Source organism: Euprymna scolopes, chromosome 2 (genome assembly GCF_053919585.1).
Source record: "Euprymna scolopes isolate OS-2025 chromosome 2, ASM5391958v1, whole genome shotgun sequence".
NCBI classification, from domain to species: domain Eukaryota; kingdom Metazoa; phylum Mollusca; class Cephalopoda; order Sepiida; family Sepiolidae; genus Euprymna; species Euprymna scolopes.
Window position 1 is genome coordinate 138,585,489 of NC_136483.1, and position 22,224 is coordinate 138,607,712.

At 35.7% G+C, this 22,224-nt stretch overlaps 1 protein-coding gene across 9 annotated transcripts in view; it reads left to right on the forward strand.

Annotated features, from left to right (window-relative positions):
• The window catches only part of LOC145296292 (carbohydrate sulfotransferase 14-like), a 131,200-nt gene that overhangs the window by 79,933 nt on the left and 29,043 nt on the right, over positions 1–22,224 (forward strand). For all 9 annotated transcript variants that reach the window (XM_080142520.1, XM_080142523.1, XM_080142514.1 and 6 more), the window contains exon 2: positions 8,950–9,090. In XM_080142520.1, coding sequence (XP_079998646.1) covers positions 8,976–9,090 — 115 coding nt within the window. In that variant the 5' untranslated portion in view covers positions 8,950–8,975. The remainder of the gene's footprint in view (positions 1–8,949; positions 9,091–22,224) is intronic.

Sequence of the window (22,224 nt, forward strand, 5' to 3'; positions counted from 1 at the left end):
CCGGGTTGGATTCACTTCATTTAGTTCTGTTTCGTTTAAAATATTTACTAATTTATTTTTATTTTATTTTATTTTTTTGTACAAAAACAATATGGAACTTTTATATCGTTTCGTTTTGTTCATTTTTCATTTTGTTTTGTACATCCATAATTATTTAATTACAACCATAATGTGGCAAAAGGTACTAAGACTTAACAAAAAAACTATGAAACATGAAAAGTTATAATTATGGTAACGCATTTTTTGCGTTGCCGTAATTATTGACATTTATAATAATGACATTTATTCTGTTATTATTATTTATTAATGACATAGATTCAGAAATTATATAAAAAATTTCATAAATCAATCAGAATATTTGAATTTCACATTATAGAACATTCCAGGAACATTAATTGCAATTTTTAGGTTGGCTTAATTACGACAAAAACCGAACAAAACGAAACTTTACTAAATGAAACATTATATTTTGTAAAATTTTTGCTACAAAAGTTTGAATCCACACCCCCACCCTGGTCCTTCCTGACTATGCCCTTGGGCATAAATGCAGCAAGAGCACGTTCCATTAAAGTACTTATAAATCAAGCACAGGGACTAAACATTGTGGCGATGGGACAGGGGCTGAAGCTTGATAGTGTGGTATCTGTTAAATTAGAGACTCTAATTTAAACCATGTTTAAGAGAGAGAGAGAGAGATGTGGCTGGTGTACCAGCTCAAATGTGGCAACAATCTTCCATGTCGGATTGGGAGACGCAGGCTTTGTCAAGATGTAGGATACTGGTTGTTTAGATTTGGTTGCTGTGTTATACGGCATATCAACCCTTTCCAGGTTGTTTATTGTTGAATCCAGTAATTTGTGAAAAAAAGATTTTCTATCTTCAAATATTTATTTAGTTTGAATGTTTTGTAGAGAAAATTGTTGTTTTTCTTTTTGACTTTACAGAACATGATTGAGTTTTGCAAAGATAGAAGATTGGCAGGTAAGAGAAGTTTTCTAGCCCAGTAGAGGGAGTCCACCTTCTGTTTTGCAGAAAACTTGGCAATACCTTCTCAACCATCGCTAACCATGACTAATAACACCCTACCTGAGAGCTCATCCTTCAAAGTCCTTGGCTTTTGTTCATCTAACTTGGCACTGTATGTGCAGGGAGCACATACAGTTTAACCGATAGACACCTTTCCTTTCTTTTTTTTCTTGGTTGTCTCCCTCATAACTATTGGTCATAAAACAATATTCTATTTTTCACTAATATAAATTTGAAGGTTTTAATAAACAAAGAATTAGTATATAAGTAAGCTTGATTTTTTTTAATGAAAACTAATTTAATGCAAATAAAGTATTCTGCAACAATCATAATTGTGTGTAGTATCTGTTCTTCGGATGCTGCACTTCAATTTCTTGTTCTCTGTCAGTGGGGGAGAAGTCCTTCACGACTGAGACAATTTTAAATTTTTCTTCCTTTTCTCCACGTTAAAAAACGACCCTGGTGTCTAACTCTGTCCCGTGGGGAGGCATTGTAAATATGAACAATCATAATAATAATAATGATAATAATGAAAATTGTAAGGATAATAATTCTTTGCCAATATCTTGTATTACAATATTACAATGTTTCTTCCATTGTCAAGCCGATGAAGATCAGAGCTCTTCAGACAATTGAATTCCTTATACACTGCTTAAAATGTTTGATAAACAGTTAAAGTGAAATGTGTAATAAAAAAGAAGCATATTTATTCAAATGGATCAAATGTGGTTGATGCTGTTCGACGAGTTTCTTCATATCTGACTCCATCGATGTTAATGATAATCAAAGATCATCTCTTTTCACAATGTCAAGTCTATTACGAGCTTTTGATAACAGTTGAGAAACACGACTAAATCCGGATTCAACAAGACAAGATATTGAAAAAGTAATAACGTAGAGCTCTACTTTATTCCAAAGCAAAGAGTATTTTATAGCAGCATCATTTGTCTTCCATACATTGTATTTTCTTCTTTGAATTTTACACGCATAATTTCATCTCTTTGTAATTCGATGAGAGGCTTGTCGAGGTTTCCACAAAAACAAAAAAGAAAAAACGTTCATCAAAAAAGGATCCCCATTCAAAACGTAAAAACCATAGCCGATGGTCCTTTCGATAAGTACTTCGACATGAATAATAATCCCGTGGAACCCTGAATAGCACAATTCCCGCTAGAATAATATACACAATTTTTCCAGCTTCAATTTGATATGGCAGATGGATGTAAACCTCAAACAGATGACTTCCCACAGCATTTTAAAGACACAAACACAAATCATGAACGAAAACAATGACCAGCACTGCAAAGCCTTGGTGTCTACAACTACGTCCGCCGGACGAGTATAAATACAGCGATTTTTCTTTTTCAACAAGTGGTCAGTTTTGGCTAGATCGCCGCATAGCTAGGTTGGGCCGTCAGCAGCCTGACCTAACTCAGCAGCAACAGTCATGTTCATGCAGAACTGTTTTTGACTACCTCCCCAACAACGGTCAAATCCAGTAACAGAAGCAGCAACCACTCGCCGTCGACGCACCCGATTCCAGCAGTCCAGTTTCTCAAGCTAGCACATGTTTCCTGTAGCTACTAGCGACGATCTTGTAGCCTGCCAGTTCAAACATCAGCTGGATTCCAACCCTCAACCTGAGATCTCCTACCACCATTCAGTTTCCTTACCAAAATAAACCTGAACGGATTTATATTCATTCACGACGGTACCGACTGCATTTGTCATCTCTTCTTTGCCATTATCGTTTTTTGTCTTTTTCTTGCCTGTGTCGTCTTTTAGTTGAAGGGTTGATTGTTACCGACATTCGGGCCCCGCAACAGGCTCTTGCAAAGCTATGTCTATATCGGCAACATTAACTTTGAAAGGAATTGAAACCCAAATCTGTATAATCATCATAAGTAGGTCAATAAACCGTGTTTGCATATCTCCATGCATATTTCCATAGATTCACCATATAACGCAAGCTCTTCATCTTGCAAATCGCTGCTAACAGAAATCTAGCAAGGAAATTGTTCGAATACACAACAACTGATATTATTTTTATAGAACTGTAGTTTCCTCAGAAAAGCAGCAAAATCACTTTTACTAGATATCAAATCAAGGTCTTTTCTTTGAAGCTGTTTATTAAGTGAATTCAGTTTTTCAAATACAGTGTAACCCGGGTATAAGAGACTTCTTCTCCGGTCCCTACAGCTCTCTTTATATCTGTTAAGAAAAACACATCACATTTATTTGCAAGCAGCTGTTCTCCAATTTGTGTGTTAGCAAGAAAGCAAACAATAGATTCACAAAGTGCAACGAAACGCTGAAGATAATTCCCCTTTGATAGTCATCTCAACTTTGCATGTAATACAAGCCGCTCAAACTCTTCTCCATTTTGCTTACATAATTCATGAAAAAGACGATCTCGGAGAGAATTCAATTTAATACGGTTAACAACTCATATTACGATAGTAAGGGCATCATTTTCTTTGCAACTAAATGTTGACGGTGTATCATTCTATGAATACAAAATACTGCTGGGACAGCTTTTTTTTTAAATGTGCAATAAAAACCTTTGTATCTGCCTGTCATCGAAAGTGCACCATCAGTAGCACAAGCAATTTTATTTTTTGAGTAGAATATTGTTTTCCTGCAAATAAGTAACAACTTCATTAAAAAATTGTTTCACCTTTTGTGTCTGTCACAAAACTTCTAGCAAAACGCATTTCTTCTTTGGATCCTTCATCACTGTTAAATCTAACATATACTAATAAAATGGCCCCATTATCTCGTAAAGTGGATTCATTGAGTTGAAGAGCTAACTGTTTCACTTACGAATAGGATATTAGTTGTTTTTTCTACATCCTTTGCCATTTCATCGATGCGTCGTGACACAGACGAGTTGCTTAAAAGGGATGGAATTAATAATTTCACTTGCATTTTGTTTCATAACTAACGAAATTATAACAGACACTGCTGGTAGAATTACTGTTTCACCAACATTATGGGGTTTTCCTGCCTTTGCTATTATTTGACTAATTACATACGAGAAGCGTGCAATAAGTAATGCCCCTGACCCACTTTCAGTTGTCTGATCTAGCTGAAATTTTGCATGTGCAATGATTTATATCTCTATGGGTTATGTGGCAAATTACAGCTCTGAACTAATTATGGTTTCTGTTTTACAGGTGTTTGAACTGAGTCAGGTGTGAAATGGAGCCTGTTGAATGTCGAGCAGTGATCCGGTTTTTGTATTTGAAAGGACGCACACCACACGAGACTTTTGATGTAATGAAAGAAACTTATGGTGATAATGCCCCATCATATGACCTTGTAAAACGCTGGCATCGTGAATTCAAACATGGTCGGAAGTCTGTGGAAACAGCTCCCAAGCTTGGTCGCCCCCCTTCTGCCATTGATGAAGCATTTGTCCGTCAAGTTGAGGCTGCCATTTTGGAAGATCGGCGCATTACTATTCGCCAAATAGCCCAAGATGTCAAGATTAGTACAGAGTCTGTGGACACTATCATTCATGACCATTTGCATATGCATAAGGTGTCTACCAGATGGATTCCCAGGTTGCTCACACCATTCCAGAAGCGAGAACGTGTTGAGTGCTCGAGGATGAATTTGGAGATGTGCCAAGAATATGAGTCAAAGTTTTTCAAAATACTGATTACACAGGATGAAACCTGGGTCCATTACTATGATCCAGAAACCAAAGCCCAGTCAATGCAGTCGAAACACTTGGACTCACCACCTCCAAAGAAGGCAAGGGTGCAGCCCTCCGCTGGCAAGGTCATGCTCACAGTCTTCTGGAACCAGGACGGAGTAGTGATGACAGATTTCCTGGCAAAGGGTACCACAATTACAGGAGCCTATTATGCTTCACTTTTGAGGAAATTAAGGGAAGCTATCAAAATCAAGAGGCGAGGCAAGATTAGCAAAGATACCCTCCTCCTGCAGGACAACGCTCCGGTCCACAACTCGCATGTCGCCAGATCAGAAGCACGGGCGTGTGGTTATGAAATCCTCTCCATCCTACCTACTCTCCTGACTTCTTCCCAGCCATGAAGTTGTTGTTGAAAGGAAAGCGTTTCCCAGATGATGCAGCCTTGATTTCTGAAGTCACATCGTGGTTGGGGGACTAACCAGGGGTGTTCTACAAAAACGGTCTCCAGAGCTGCATCAAACGATGGGAGAAATGCATAACTCTGGGTGATTCTTATGTAGAGAAAGACTAATAACTGTGCCAAGTTTCCTTGCTCCACTGCTATGGGAAGTGGGTCAGGGGCATTACTTATTACACACCCCCAGTAAACCATCACACATTTTACTCAGTTTGTTATTAAACAATTAAAACAATGTTTTTCTAGCTTGGAAACAATTGTTACACATGAAAATACACCATATGATGTTCTTATTTTATATTTTATTGTCTTGATTTTTGTGAAAAGATATATATATATATATATATATATATATATATATATATATATAGTTCGTAATACAATTATAACAGTTCATAATATCTAACTATATATAATGCTATTCATTTTTATAAATTTTACAACAAATATAACACATATTATCTTGAATGATTGAATAAAACTATACAAATCATTTATTACTATTATCAGGGTCACCATTGACATTTTTAACTTCTTCAAAGTTATATCAGACTAGCCTGGGTGTCCAGCGTTGCCCGGGTGTTTGGAGGTGTGTTGAGAAAAAAAAAAGTAGTAGTAAGCAGGCAGGCTCAAACCCGTATTGCAAAGGAGGAAAAGAATGTGAAAAAAAAAAATGTGACGTCTTTGTTATTACGTCCATCGCCAAACCGGAAGTGGCAAAGGTTTTAATTAAGACTAGTCAATCGAAAATGTAGAAAAGGTGTCCAGTTGAGAGTGAAGGAATTAATGTTTTTAGCCACCTTTTCGATATTTGTCGTCTGCCGGGTCGAGCTACAAAATGATACTAATCTTGTTAAAATCCGTCACCTCTCTCAAAAGTTTTAGGCAGACATACATACATACATACATACATACATACATACATACATACTAACAAACACTTAAACAAACAGGTGAGATTTACATAATTGACTAGCCTGGGTTCCCAGCGTTGCCCGAGTGTTTGTAGGTATGTGTTGAGCAGAAAAAAAAGTGGTAGTAGGCAGGCAGGCTCGAACCCGTGACGTGACGGCGGAAAAGAAAGTGAAAGAAAATCTGACATCTTACTGCTACTCCATGACGCGACCGGAAGTCTAAAGCATTCAAATTTCAAAAAACAAAAAAAAGGGGGGCACTCAGGCAGTATTCAAATAAATAGTAATTGTCTCAGTATGAAGGGGTTTGCCTACATTGACCAAGAACTAATTACAGAATAAATACTACCTGGCCCGAAGGCCAGATGTTTGCGTTTGAATGGTTTCACTTTATTTATACGAAAACGACAAAAAAAAAAAAAACACTGGAGATGATGGCACGGTGGGGATTTTGTTTTACTCGATCAACAAAAAGATAGAGACGATGTCTGTTTGTGAATGCCAGATATTATGATCTGGGAAGTATGCGAAAACTTCTCGTGGAATCTCTCCAACACAAGAAGAAGCCCGATGCAAACGTTCGCGCCCATTTTGCCCTTAATATAATAGAAGATAATGGCCAAGATATGAATTGATATTTAAAATTTGTATCGAAAACGGGAAAAATTTGCCATTTTTCTCTTCAGTCTTTTTATACTTTTATACTGAGAAATAATTTTTTTCATTATTGACAGGAGAAATTAAAAACGGATATGAAAGAATATCTATACTAGGAACTTAAAAAAAAACAAACGATGGCGTTCAACGTTAAATTTGAAGTGAATTGCTTCGGTCAGTTTGGTATTTTAATAAACTTACTCCTAGAAGGGTGAGACAGATTGAACTATTTCTGGAATAAATGCCCTAAGAAGATTATGATGAGAAGGCGAAGGTCAGATAGACAGTATAATAGGAAAAGAACCGACTGCCTGAGGCGCATATTTAAAACCAGCTCCTACCACTTTTTTTCATTTTTTATTGCTTTCAAGGCAATTTTATGGAAATTGTTTGAAATCTAGAACATACATTCAAATTCGTTGGCATGTCTCCTTCAGCTTTATTCACGTAAAACCAAAATTACAGTAGAAATTCAATTTGTGATAATAAAAACCATTATAGGTTGGTTTTCTTTATGGAGCACGAAAATATCATCGTGGACCCCCAATTTGTTATATTTTGCCTGTGGACCTCTAGAAATATTCCACGGACCTCGGTTGAGAACTTATGGTCTAGCTAAACAGAGGAGACCAGAGACCAACGAGCTTATCTTTGTTTATATTTTCGTTTAATCTTCATGATGAGACAGCTTATCTATGTTTATACAATGTTTATATATATATTTCTATATATACAATTCACTTCTAAAATCATTGACCAATCAGTATGAATTTTAGAACACTGGTGGTAGGTGTAAGGTTGGATAATATGGGCTATGTTAGGTATTTAATTTTATATAAACGGCATCAAGATTGAATGGCAACCCTTTGTGAATATTCAGATACTTCTGAATTTTGTGAATTGTTAACAATAGTTATTAAAGTGCTAATATATTAGAACAGTACCAATTTGAAAGACGAATTTTGGACGCTTAATCTACACACTCACCCTCAATTAATCTACACACTCGCAGAATGATCTCAAATCAACCATCTGCCTTTGCTTTCTTCATGCACATTAACTTTTGATTATAATCATTAAAATGCAGGGGAACGGGATGACAATAGGAAGGGCGATATGCGTTCAAGGAAGAGCCGTTTCTAGTCAGTCTTTTGTCAAGGGACAACACAGAAAGATATGTCTGACAATGTATAGATAATCTAAATGAATGTTACCTCGATGTCTACCCGTCTGAGTCTCTCAATTTCCAAGTAGAACAAGTAAGAAGGAATTAATCTTAGCCTAGGTAGTCTCCCACCTCCATGAACAAACACTCTTTCTCTCTATAATAAATATATTTAAAACCTCAGCAAGTGTTTTGTGTTTCCATACATGAATAGTCTTTTTTCATCTAACTAAATAGAGGAAGCCAGAGGTTAAAAATCACAAAGGTATTACGGCCAGTTATGAGCGACGAAAGAAGTGACTATGAAAGAAAGACCAGTATGTAAATGCCCTGTGCAACGTTTTCTTTGCCATTCTCTAGTGCAAGAGCACGCATTTGACATAAACAACGATGTGCAAACTGTTTTACCATTTAACATGTTACAGCCATGCTTTACTATAGACAACAAACGGAACCAATTCCACAAAACCAAAAGTTTCCACAAGAAACAAATATATAATACATAAATGCTACCAAAGGCAAGATAAGTTACTCTTCTACCTATCTGGATAAGGTTTTGGTATTTTAACTTATTTTGAAACGTTTAAGTTTGAAATACAAGTTGTGCTAAGTGCTTAAGTTGAAACGAAAACAAAGATGATGACATGGGGTTACCATCTTTAGAGTCTCGAGAATCGCCCAAAACTCGAAATTTAAACACAATACTGGTAGTAATCCACCAAATAAATACCACTGTGATATTGATTAAGTGGATTTCTGTCATTATTATTTCATTTTCAAGTTTTGAGCAATTCTCAGGAATCCAAAGCTTGCAGCCTCATGTTGCCATTTTTTGTTTGCGTTTTAACTTAAGCGCTGAGTACAACTTGCATTTAAAACTGAAGAAACGCTTTAAAATAATTAAAACATCAAAAACTTATCCAGGTAGGTAGAAGAGTAACTTATCTAACATTTATTTGTTGTATATTTATTTCTTGACCGCTTTCCGCTTTTTCGTTCTGTTGTCTATTATAGAACATGCCCAAATGTTACATTTGTTCCATGTTTAACTTTGTCTTTTATTAAACAGGAAACAGTGCAGACATTTCCATCTACATGGCGGTCATCAAATTCTTTAGAATGACACGACTCAACCGAATCCAACGGTCTCATCTATCAAAGAAAATTTTTCTTATTTTCATCATCTTAATCCTGTTATATCTCATCATTGGTAAGCTGGAATTCCTTTTTGTCTTTTTCTTTTTTACGATAATCAAATATCCACACGGAAGCATGAGATGATAACCAGTGATCACGCATAGTAACTCACTCGAGCCATTGCTTGTTGTCTATGTCATGACACGTCATAGGAAACTATATTAGTTAATTTATTGCGTAGCTGGACTACATGAAATATAATGGGGAATGAGACATTTATATAACAAAGTACAAAGCGACAACGGTGATGTGACAATTACTTGTGATTTCATCGTATTAATAGGAGAGATATTAATGTGAAGAGATGTTAAATGGACGTTTTTTTTTAACACTGAGAAGGGAATTCGGGTTTGCATTACTGTACACATAGATTCGAAAAAGTTGTCAAAAAAACAAATATATAACAAATAAATGTTATCAAAGGCAAGATAAGTTACTTTTCTGCCAAACTGGATATATTTTTTGTGTTTTTATTCAATGTAACATATTTATTCAGCTCGAAAAACATACAGTGTTTACCGATGTATTCAACTTTTTCGAATCTATGTGTACAGTAATACAAACCCGGGAATTCATTATTGATGATGGAGACAGACCGTTAACACTTTGGGAGGGTGCTTCATACAAAGTTCATTTGCAAGACGAATCACAAAAACACATTACCTTTCGGTTGAATTGATGACAAACTTAGACAAAGTCTTACTTATTACATGATGATATTTATTATTCCAGCTGGATGAGATGATCAGGGATTCGATTGCCTTGCAGAATTACATTGTCTTGCCTCCCTTTCTGGTTCGCTTCCAAAAGGGGTTCGCCTAACTCACTCTTCCGACTCTAACTGTCAACGCAACTCCCTTCGGACTTCTCTCTTCTGACTGACTCTAACTTGACTGAATATATTGTAAACTATCTTTCTTTGTGACGTCGGAAACGTGCTCAACCACGTGAATATTTTCTCATGTTGATTTACATGCATATATGTCTCAAACACGTTTTACTTTGTTTCTCTAATTACCAGAATCTGCCCTCTTCCATATACAACAAATTTGGCGAGCCCACCCAAGTACATTCCAGGATTTGTTGTATGTCTCATTTCAATATTGTCTTTAAATATAATAAATAAGAATATTCATAAACTGATTTTTTTGTTACTAAATATGTTTATTTCACCCAGTTACTCGATTAATAGGGAAAACATATCTATATATCTATAAAAGTGAAATTGTCTATCTGTGTGTGTATGTGTGTATGTATAATTCCCTACCAAACTACTCTGACAATTTTCAGTCTACAGACTCTAGATTTGACATAAGGTGTACTGAGATTTAGGAAAATCTTTTTAATCGGTTTTCGGACAGAAATTTAGCTGTTAAGGGGTCAAAGTTCAACGATTTGACCTTTGAAAACTCTACCAAACTCCTCCGTCAATTTTAGGTCTAAAGACTTGTAATTTTAAATATAGGTTACTTGGGCATAGATCAAACTTTTTAATTTGATTTGATCCCAAAACAATAAATGTTACGGGGTTATAATTGAGGTCAAAATTTTAAAAAGTTTGACCTCTGTGGTCTCTGCCAAATTACTCAGACAATTTTTGGTCTAAACATTTGAAATTTTGCATAAAGTGTATTCAGACATAGAGAAAGCTTTTTAATCGGTTTTTGGCCGACAATTTGGCTGCCAGGGGGTCAAAGTTCAAAAGATTTTGCCTTTGCGGTCTCTAGCAAACTATTCAGCCAATTTTTGGTCTAAACATTTGAAATTTTACATAAAGGGTATTCAGACATACGGCAAACATTTTGGTCAGTTTTGGGGCGAAAATTTGGTTGCCAAGAGGTCAAAGTTGAAAGAGTTAACTTTTGCAGACTCTACCAAACTCCTCTGTCAATTTTGGGTCTAAACACTTAAAATTTTAGATGTAGGTTACCTTAACTTGAGTCAAACTTTTTAATACGTACATACACATGCACATAAAGTTATGAATACTACATAGACGGGCTGATCTGTTAGTCTATAAGAAATCATGTGCTCACTATGTTCATGTAGAATGGAAAATAATGATAGCTACTATAGGGGGACCCTTGGTAATCGCTCAAAAATCGAAAATTAAACTTAATACTGGCAAAAACCAATGCAATAAATATCATGGTTAGATATATTAGGTGGTTTTCTACCAGTATTTTGCTTAATTTCCGATTTTTTAACAATTACCAAGGGTTTCCATGAAGAGCCTATGGTAGTCATGACTATTTTTTGCACGATTATCAAAACTCTCCAGATGATCGTCTAATGTCAGTCATTTTTTTCTTGTTCTAACTTAAGACTATTTTTTCGTTTTCTGTTCTATACTGCAAAATATCCAAATATTGAAATATGAGAGCAGCCTTTAGCATCATTTTATTAGGTTAGTGCATCGTTTATATATATATATATATATATATATATAAAGAGCAAATAGTTAATAAAACATGTTAAAACACTTTGAAAAAGAGTTAAAAACATATTTAATCTGAAAAGGAAACACTTAATAAGTGGATAGTCCTTAATCAGCGGAGTTTTGAAGAAATACTTTCCTTCTCATCAGAGGGTAGGAATTAGCAAAACGCAGGCAGGATCGGATTTTGCATACAAAAGTATTTGATGAAACTGCAAGTAGGTCAAAGATCTTACTTGATAACAAAAAGTGAAGCAGAGGGAATATGGTGAAGAAAAGGGCGATTACACGTGAATGGATAGTCTGGTGAAAGGTAAATTATCCAATGACGGTAAAATCTAAAAATATAAATCCAAGAAAGTTAATTGAATTTCCATTCGCACAAGTAAAATCACGTAATTGGAAGATAGTCCAAAATAATCCAATATATATATATATATATATATATATATATATATATATATATAGTTGAATGTCAAAAAACGACATTAATTTTGCATTAACCTAATAATTAGCAAGAAATTATTTTTCTTTTATTTATAGTTTTGATTAAAGTTTGAATCGCGTTCACGGGAGTAATGTTATCAACCAAAAACATCTTTACAAATCGGTCCAACAGTATTTTGTTTTGCACGTATACGTTTTACAGAGTAACTAATTGAGGGTTGACCACGTATAGTAGAATGGAGCTAAAGATGGATGGTCACATTTAATGCAACCAAGGCAAAACCCTTTTTCATTAACAATAATAAGAAACCTTTCCAATGGCCGATATCACCATTTCTGAGCACTTTATATTCAAATTCTTCGGTCTGACATTCTCAAGCAACATAAAATGGATAAGTACGTAACTTCTCACAGCTGCCAGTATCGTATATCTCTACTAAGCCACCATTCGGCTATGCATGGAATATTGTTCCCACATCTAGGCTAGTGCTCCAACCACTATCCTCTCCCTCTTAAACAGGATCCAAAAAATAAATTTCTAACGTAATGGATCCAGCACTGCCATGCTCCATCGTCTGTTGTATCACTACAGTGTTGCATCCCTGTGCTTGTTTTATAAGTGCTTCCATGGAATGTATTCCAATAAGCTTACTGCACTTGTACACGCTCAACCCAACCTACCCGGCTAGCAGCAGAAACCCACCTCTTCACTGTGTAAGTTTCTAGATGACGGAAAACTTTCTACTCTGATAGCTTCTTTCTGTGGACCACTTGCCTTTTGAATTCCTTTCCTGCTCCTTGTATCTATACCAACGTGCAGAAATTTAAATGTAATATGAACAAACATCTTGCTGTCCAGCTCCTTAACCAGGTTGCCTTCCTATAAATCTAGCCCCTATCACAATAGCCCCTTGCACTTCAGTGGCGATGTGCCTTGTTCGAGGTGAACGAAAGTCAATATGCAAGTTTACGTACACATGATGAAACAACACTTTAATCTATTTCACTGGTATGCATTGCACATATAAATCGAGTACTCTTGGTAGGGACTATGCGAAGATTTATAATAGTTCAGACCTTTGTTTTTGTATTTTATAAGACTGGCAAACTATATGTACAGGTGGACTCGCTTCCTCCAAAAAAATATGCTCCTTGTGGAAGCATTAATAAAATTCACAATCCTTTCTGTAATCCCACCATAATTGATACAAATAAACTTCGACAATTTTCAAGCATGAATATTATTTCTTTATGATTGTTGAATCACGTCAGAATCCCGAGGAGAAATGTTAATGTCGAAGCCTTGAGTTATCCACGAAGACTCTTTCTAATGTTTATATATTGCAATTCACGCAACCCTTGAAGCGGCAAGAGAGATAACCAGTAACCAATCACAGAGAGTGTTATAAACTGCAGTAAAATCGCATTTCATCCATTTCTCACACTTAAATTTAAAATAGTATTTTAGATGCATCCGCGTAAGAGGCTGTTCACCAATTTAGGGTGAAGTATCCTCGTATCAGGTTGTTCTGACAAACCTTTTTACAGAGAGATCGACGACACCCGAGGATGATGTCTAAGAGGTAATTAAAACTCTTTTCTACGTATAATTCAAGTTCTCTCCAGTACATAATTCAATCTATTTAAAGCGTTTGCATATGCGTGAAGCGGTAAGGCCAATTCCTTTGTTTTTGCTGGTTATTGAAGACATTCGAGTTTAAGATCTAAATTTGAATGTCAGCTTTTGTTTACTGGCATTTGCATTTAGATGTGTTAAGCAACCCGGGACAGAACAGCTTTTGTTTGAACACACCCATTTTTTCAAGCGAGAAAAAAACTATTGGGAAACATGACTAACAGGTGTCCATATGTTGCCTTTCAGATTGATTATTTAAACATTATATGGATACGTATGAATACTCTTGGTTTCAAACTTGGGTTTCACCCGTAAATTTGAGATTTCTTGGTAATAATAATAACTAGTGTGAAGACAAAAGCTCTTTGTTTTTTGTTTTTGTTTTTGTTTTTTTTTTCAGAGAAATGAAAAAAAAAAAAAAGCTGAGAAATGAGATAAAATTGACCAGAATCACCAAACAAACAGGGTTAAAAGCATTAAGTGTTAAGTTGAGTGAAACAGAAAGTAAGTATTGGTGCACTGAGTAGTATGTAGTGCTGCTCCTGACTATAGTGGTGTATTTTGCTAAGGTCTTTGGAAAGAGCCAAAAACAGTGCTAATAATAAATATGTATGTATTATTTTGATTAATTGGACTATTATTCTCACCTTGGGTGTTATTAGCACAATGCCCAAGATGAGAATAATAGTCCGATTAATCCAGATAACACAAGCATTCACATCTCATTTCAAAAATTCAGACTTGCAATAAATAAGTAGTTAAACTGGTGAATAAAAAATGGATAAAAACATAAATGGATCATCAGTTAGCAAGTGCTAACTTAACAAAATGGATTTGAATGAATACTCTTGGTTTCAACCTCGAGATTCACACAAAGTTCGGATTTCTTGTTAGCATAAAGACAAGAAGTTTTTTTCAAAGAATAGAAAGAAAAAATATAGGCTACTTTTTCAGCTGGTCTATATTCCTATAATATTCACATTAAAACCCCTTTTTCTATTTATTTAAAAAGAAAATACAACTTTGTTATATATGGGTCGTGGAATGGCATTCATCTGCAAAAGGTCAAGCTAATTTAAACATTCATTTTAATTAATTCCCTATTAGTTTTTATTCTCTTTTCTTATGGAATGCTCATCTTTAGTTAACTATTACATATAATTATATTCATGCAGATATTCTACATGATTTATACTTGCGTAATATTTGCGTAAAAAAGTTATAGTAAACATAAAACTATTTCTATATATATTTATATATGCACATATATATATATTTGTTTAAAATAGTTTGCTTACTAAATTCCTGTCAGTTTTTGGTTTACAGACATGAAACTTAATATATAGGGTATTCGAATCCATGCAAAACTTTATATTTGGATTTTAACCGGGGAAATTATGTGCAAAAGTGTGAAAATTAAAGAAATGAAATTTGCCAGGTGAATGTCGAACGATGGCATTACGAATATGCATGCGTAACGTAAGAGATATTGGTTCATGTTTTAATTTTTAGCCTTGCAGCAAACATGTCTTCATAGCTCAGGTATTAACGTCAAAGGAAAAAGTAAATTGTAAGCTAAGCCTTTTGGTTTCGATTCTGGGTGGTCATTTTTTTTACTTTTTAAATCATTACTATATATTGGGTCCAATATAATCTATCTATCTATACTCCTATAAATTCGTTTTTCTTTTGTGTGTATTGATATACATATTAAAAACCCTCTTTTCTAGTTATTTTAAAAGAAAATACAATTTTCTTATATATGGGTTGTGGAAATGCATTCACTAGCAAAAGATCTAGCTAATTTGGATATTCTTTTAAACATTCATTTTAATTAATTCCCTATTAGTTTTTTCGGTTATCTTATGGGATGATCATCTTTAGTTAACTATTACGTGTAATTATATTCATGCAGATATTCTACATGATTTATACTTGCATAATATTTGCGTAAAATCTTTACAGTGAACAAAAAATTGTTTCCATTTATATTTATGTATACATATATATTTTTGTTTAATCTATCTATCTATAAAAGTGAATGTGTCTGTGTGTCTGTCTGTGTACATTTCCCTACGCAATAACTCTGTCAATTTTTAGTCTACAGACTCAAGGTTAAAAGTCACTCGATGTTAAGGGTTAATGACATGAATAGATTGTCGGTTGAGTGAAACAGAAAGTAACTACTGGTGTAGTGCGGAGCATACATAGAACAGATTGGATGAGGATGCAAGAACTTGTCTGGCTACAACCAGAGCAAAGAACTTTCTTTTATCTCTCACTGTAAAAAAATCAAACGAAACATTTTATGAACAAAGTTTCTCTCTTAGAACACCCGATCTGTTAAAAAAGATACCACAAGTTTGCTTTCCAACCGACTACAGCATTGTCATCTTCAAGTATATTGTAAAACAAATACTTGTCAAGCCGTCCTCTTGAAAAATCAAGTCGCCTTCTGCCCCTTCAATCTGTTGTTTTCAATAATGGCGATCATCTTCCCACCAACAATCTGTTTAGCTCTCATCCTCAAGTGGCTCCCAGGCCTTGATGAGCGGTTATCTTTGAAGTTTAAAAGGTGAGCCTGTTAAAATTTCTGATTGGTTTTCTTTCATTCTGCCATAGGCAAAACCAATGTGTGGAAATTCCCCACAGCTTCAACACTTGTGTACGGTGCACATACATGAACTCTTTTCTCATCAAACAGGATTTCCTAACCTTTTTGTCCCCGTCCATACTCCTGGATTCATTCTATTACTAACACGTTTCTCCTTTTTATTTCTCATTTACTTAATGAAGATGATCAATAAACTTGTTTTAAATATTAGAGTGAAACTTTACCGTTCTATTCTTTATGGGTTCTCTACTTTTTAGATGAAGTCCTTTTTAATAAGAAAAAAAATCTGATTTCAGACAAAGCGCTAGGACCTTGCCTTCTTATTTTTTTTTTCCATCGGTATTTGGCTGGATTTTAGTTCTCTTCCGCTCTTTATCTTCTCTCTCATTTTATCTTTCTCCTTTTGTTATAGCCCTGCAGGCTGATAATAATCAAGACAACAGTGGTATATTGTCCCATTGATTATTGTATATGCAATAACCCTTATCTCCGAGTGGCCTCCGGGCCTTGATAAGTGGTGACTTCCTTGTAAAAAAAAAAAAGTTAACAAAAAGTGTATTAGCAAAAGTATGTTGGAGAAGTATACGTCATGATTCTGGAGTCATAACTGCCATGAATCGCTTCCCCATAATATGTTCGATGTAACTATATTTATAATCTCTGGGTGACTGCATTATTCCTGAAATAGGTATATGACTAGACCCCATAATACTTGTAGTGTTTTCTTCTTTTTTCCTCTTTAGTCTTGCCTTACTTTCATTTTTCCTGGTGCTTGAGTAGATTATTAATGTTTTAAACCAATGCATTTCAGGTGAAAACATTATGCATTTGCGTGTCATGTCAAAATTAGTATAAATTCCGAAAATTATGATAAATGATCCGGTATAAAAATAATTACAAGTAAAAATAGAATTTATTGAATTATTGAGTTTTATCGTATGTTTTGATGTGAAAAAGTTGTGGAGCTAATTCTGTATGACAAACTTACTTATCTCCCTTGACTTAAATTGACTAAAATTAAGTCTGACATTTGTAAATACCAAATGTGAGAACGTAATTGTGGATGATTTTTTTTTTTTTTTTAAATACATCTATAGCACATCTACTGGATCGTTTTTCATAATTTTTGGAATTCATACTAATTTCGACATGACACGTAAATATGTAATAATGCTTTCACCTGAAATGCGTTGGTTTAAAATATCACTAATCTCCACAAGCACCTCTTCCCTTTTATGCCAGCTCACTGAAAATGTTAATTTTTGCCTCGAAAGGCAAGGCTTCAAACAATTCAGGATAGGAGTGCTGGAATTTGATGACATTTATTTTATCACAAAATGACTTTTTGTTCCCACCACCACCACCACCACCACCACCACCACGTATGCATTTGCTTTTTATCTCTTGATTTTGACGTGCACTAAAATGGATATTTCACGAATCAAACATTTTCCAAATTATCATTCAAACACGGTAGTGTTTGAATATATGGTTCAGTGGCAGTTTTAGTCATTTAGAACTGTTTTAAAGCTTCACCGCTCACTCATTTCTCGACCAAATTCCAAACAATTATTACTGTTTATAGATCACTTTCTCAGCTATATTGTGAAAAAAAAAATTCAATTTTAATTCAGTAAAACAAAAGTTATGATGAATTTTCTGGACTTCAAAATCGTAAAAATTTGTAAGGAGGTGAGCGGCGCTTTTTATGACTGGTTTCCATAGCAACCACGTCGCTTCAGTTCTAATTCACTGCTGTCTCGAAAATAGAAGTAACAAGTGAAACTGAGAGAATGAAAGTATGAAAGGGAGATAATTGGAAGGGTTTTATTGAAAGCAGACGAGTGCCATACATTGTTATTACATATGTGTTTATGGGGGCAAAAAATAAGACTGAAATTAAACAAAGAACAAGTGAATTTATTGGAAGCCTAGAAAAATCATGGATTACAATAGAAAAATGCGAGCATGAAAAGTAATATGGTTAAGCTTAAACATGGAAAAGTAAATGACTGGTTGTTAAAACTGGAAAAGAAAAGGACAAAATATTCTAGTAAAAAATATAATAAATTTATAACTTAAAATATTGCAGCATTAGAATTTTTTAAATTCAATTTATAGCATTATATAATCAATTCTTAATGCTGCAAAATTTTAAGTTATAATTGGGATGGAATGATTTACTTGCTTTCCAGTGCAGCAAAATGTAGCACAAGGCTGAAAGTGGGGAAAATGAACTCCCCGAAAGGGACTCTCGTCGGATACAAAAATAGCTGAATAGAGATCTGTTGGCATTCTCTGATAGGAGAGCCTCAGGCAATCAACAGTAAACCACTCCATCTCCCAGTTGAAAGAAGTCTGAACTGATCCATATCTCATACTTTTTTTTTTACAAGGGAATCACCACTTATCAAGACCCATAGGCCACTCGAGGACAACGGTCAATGAATGTACAGTGGCAGTGTAGTAATTGTTAATGGTATAGATCGGGTAGAATTTGGATTATTTAAGGGGACGGCTCAACAAGAACTTGTTTACGTTGGACTTGAAAGCTATCTTGTTGTAATCAGCCAGGCAGTTCTAGGAAAGAAGCTTTGTTCATAGAATTTGTTTTTAGATTTAGGCACAGATAGAGAGTGGGGGAAATTGTTGATAGTGGTTGTAGCCAGCCAAATGTTTTTTTGTGAATGTCGACCAGACCTTCAGTATGTTGGCAAGAGGTTGTGCTAAACGCCTGGAAAAAACATAGAAAATGAAGAATGCAACAGCTTGGTGATCTTAATGGTTTGCAGATGTGATGTGGTCTGTTGCAAGTAAGGCTTATGCAAACCAAATATTAAATGTTATTTACGTGAGGATTATCTGCTCCCTTACTTTCGCTCACCTAAAAATCGTCTCACCTCATATAAAAAGTGGCATTTCCAAAGTTGTTGAACGCATATTAAATTAGGTTGTTGAACGCATATTAAATTAGGTTAAATGTATATTTGCACAACCGTTCCTCACACAGACAGACAGACAGACAAGGTCACTCTTATATATATAAAACAATGCTTTACAAAAAATGCAATTCTTTGACCTACCTTGTGCCGCTCTGCAACCTTGCATCTCAGAGGAGATGCACTTTGAAAAGGAAGGCAGGTATGGCTGACCACATGTGAAAGCAAATAAAAAAAAAACTGTAATCCTGAACGAATCTTATATTTCAGTATTTTTGAGATGAGGATTGATGCTTTGTACTATTTGGATTATTTGGACTACTGTTCTCATGCTGAGTGTTATTCATACAATTTTCAAACTCAAAAATCTTTATATATTTTTTTAATTGGAATTCATTATTGAGATGAGTATTATTTATTAATTTATTTACTGCGGACTGTTATCCTCATCTTTTCTTAGTTTTTTCACAACGTTTTGGCCAACTATTCCTCTGGCCTTCATCAGGTGGTAACCGCGATGGATAGGAACTCTGAATCTCCTAACTGCATTCTCAGCAATTACTGCCATCCATAGTTGCCGTCTCACTAATAATAAATAATACTCATCTGAATAATGAATTCCAATTAAAATAATATATACACCATTCAGTACGGACCTGACTATGGAAGATCAGATAATAAATAAACGTAGATTTATAAGACCAAAAAATCCAACCTTCATCGTCTTTCAGGGCTTATGGCGCAGTTGATAGAAATGTTGAATCGCTACGGTTCCAGGTGAGAATTGTTTGAAGGTAGCGGTTTCAATCTGGCCAGACGCTTACTTGGCCAAAAACTATGAAAGACAGTAATTGCGGAGAATGCAGTTAGGAGATTCGGAGTTCCTATCCCATCGCGGTTCCCACCTGATGATGGCCAGAGGAATAGTTGGCCGAAACGTTGTGAAAGAACAATTAAAAAAGATGGGGATAATAGTCTGCAATAAATGAATTTAATTTTCAAAAAATCTTTGTCAGGTAAAGGTTATGTATTCTGATATGTTACTGAAAGGAATATATTTGTTTGAAGTAGCTGAGTTTTTGGCTATTGTAATCGAGTAATACAGGGTGACCCCAAAAAACGGGCCCCAACTCTAATTAGGCCCCGTTTCTTAGTGTTTTGTCCGAATTAAATTAAACTTTCATCATAACTAGTTCATTATATCAAAACACTAGGGTCTTTGGCACTTTTTTCTCCGTTCTACAGCATATATTCTAGATGGCCTCCATTTAGCTTTTGTTTTTTTTTTGGGGGGGGGGGTCACCCTGTACAAGTCGCTTTAATGAACAGGCGTTCATGGTAATATCCTTAAGCATTAGGCTTTAAGCATATCTTTTTGATGACTCCCCCAAGCTGCTCTACCAGTCTGCATTTATGACTTAATCAGCCAATCATATTTTTGTGAGAAGGAATCCGGGTGTATGCATATTCATTTCATCATGTTCTTAGTATCTCCTGTACTAAGGATCGAACCCTCAACCCCCAGAAGACTCACTTAGAACTAATTATTACTCAACATGTTTTGTAAAGTCACATATAACTTACCACGTATGGAGGGAAAAGTTGGATATGGCTGACCACATAGGAAGTGACAAGTCGGATATGGCTGACCACATAGGAAGAGACAAGTCGGATATGGCTGACCACATAGGAAGAGAAAAGTCGGATATGGCTGACCACATAGGAAGAGAAAAGTCGGATATGGCTGACCACATAGGAAGAGAAAAGTCGGATATGGCTGACCACATGGGAAGAGAAAAGTCGGATATGGCTGACCACATGGGAAGAGAAAAGTCGGATATGGCTGACCACATGGGAAGAGAAAAGTCGGATATGGCTGACGACATGGGAAGAGAAAAATCGGATATGGCTGACCACATGGGTAGAGAAAAGTCGGATATGGCTGACCACATGGGAAGAGAAAAGTCGGATATGGCTGACCACATGGGAAGAGAAAAGTCGGATATGGCTGACCACATGGGAAGAGAAAAGTCGGATATGGCTGACCACATGGGAAGAGAAAAGTCGGATATGGCTGACCACATGGGAAGAGAAAAGTCGGATATGGCTGACGACATGGGAAGAGAAAAGTCGGATATGGCTGACGACATGGGAAGAGAAAAGTCGGATATGGCTGACGACATGGGAAGAGAAAAGTCGGATATGGCTGACGACATGGGAAGAGAAAAGTCGGATATGGCTGACGACATGGGAAGAGAAAAGTCGGATATGGCTGACGACATGGGAAGAGAAAAGTCGGATATGGCTGACGACATGGGAAGAGAAAAGTCGGATATGGCTGACCACATGGGAAGAGAAAAGTCGGATATGGCTGACCACATGGGAAGAGAAAAGTCGGATATGGCTGACCACATGGGAAGAGAAAAGTCGGATATGGCTGACCACATGGGAAGAGAAAAGTCGGATATGGCTGACCACATAGGAAGAGAAAAGTCGGATATGGCTGACCACATAGGAAGAGAAAAGTCGAATATGGCTGACCACATAGGAAGAGAAAAGTTGAATATGGCTGACCACATGGGAAGAGAAAAGTCGGATATGGCTGATCATATAGGAAGGGAAAAGTCGGGTATGGCTGACTAAATAACAAGGGAAAAGTCGTATATGGCTGACCACATATGAAGGGAAAAGTCAGGTATGGCTGACCACATAGAAAAGTCGTATATGGCTGGCCACATATGAAGGGAAAAGTCAGGTATGGCTGACCACATGTGAAGGGAAAATGTTGAATTGTGGCTGGGCAATGCTAGATTTTCAGAAAAATAACGGAATTTCTTTTTCTTGACCTGTGACGTCAATCCTAACAAAATAAAAGACTTGAAGTTATACATAAACAAATGCTTTTGTGGCTCAGGACAGACGAGAAAAATGCAGACTAAACACGTGTGTGTGTGGATTCCTTTGCCGTCACCAACCCCACCAGCTCTCTCTCTCTCACTTGCCGCAAGCTACGAGTTAATTGATGAAAATAACGATCTTGTTTGAAACCGAAATTTTTATTTGTTATTGAAAAT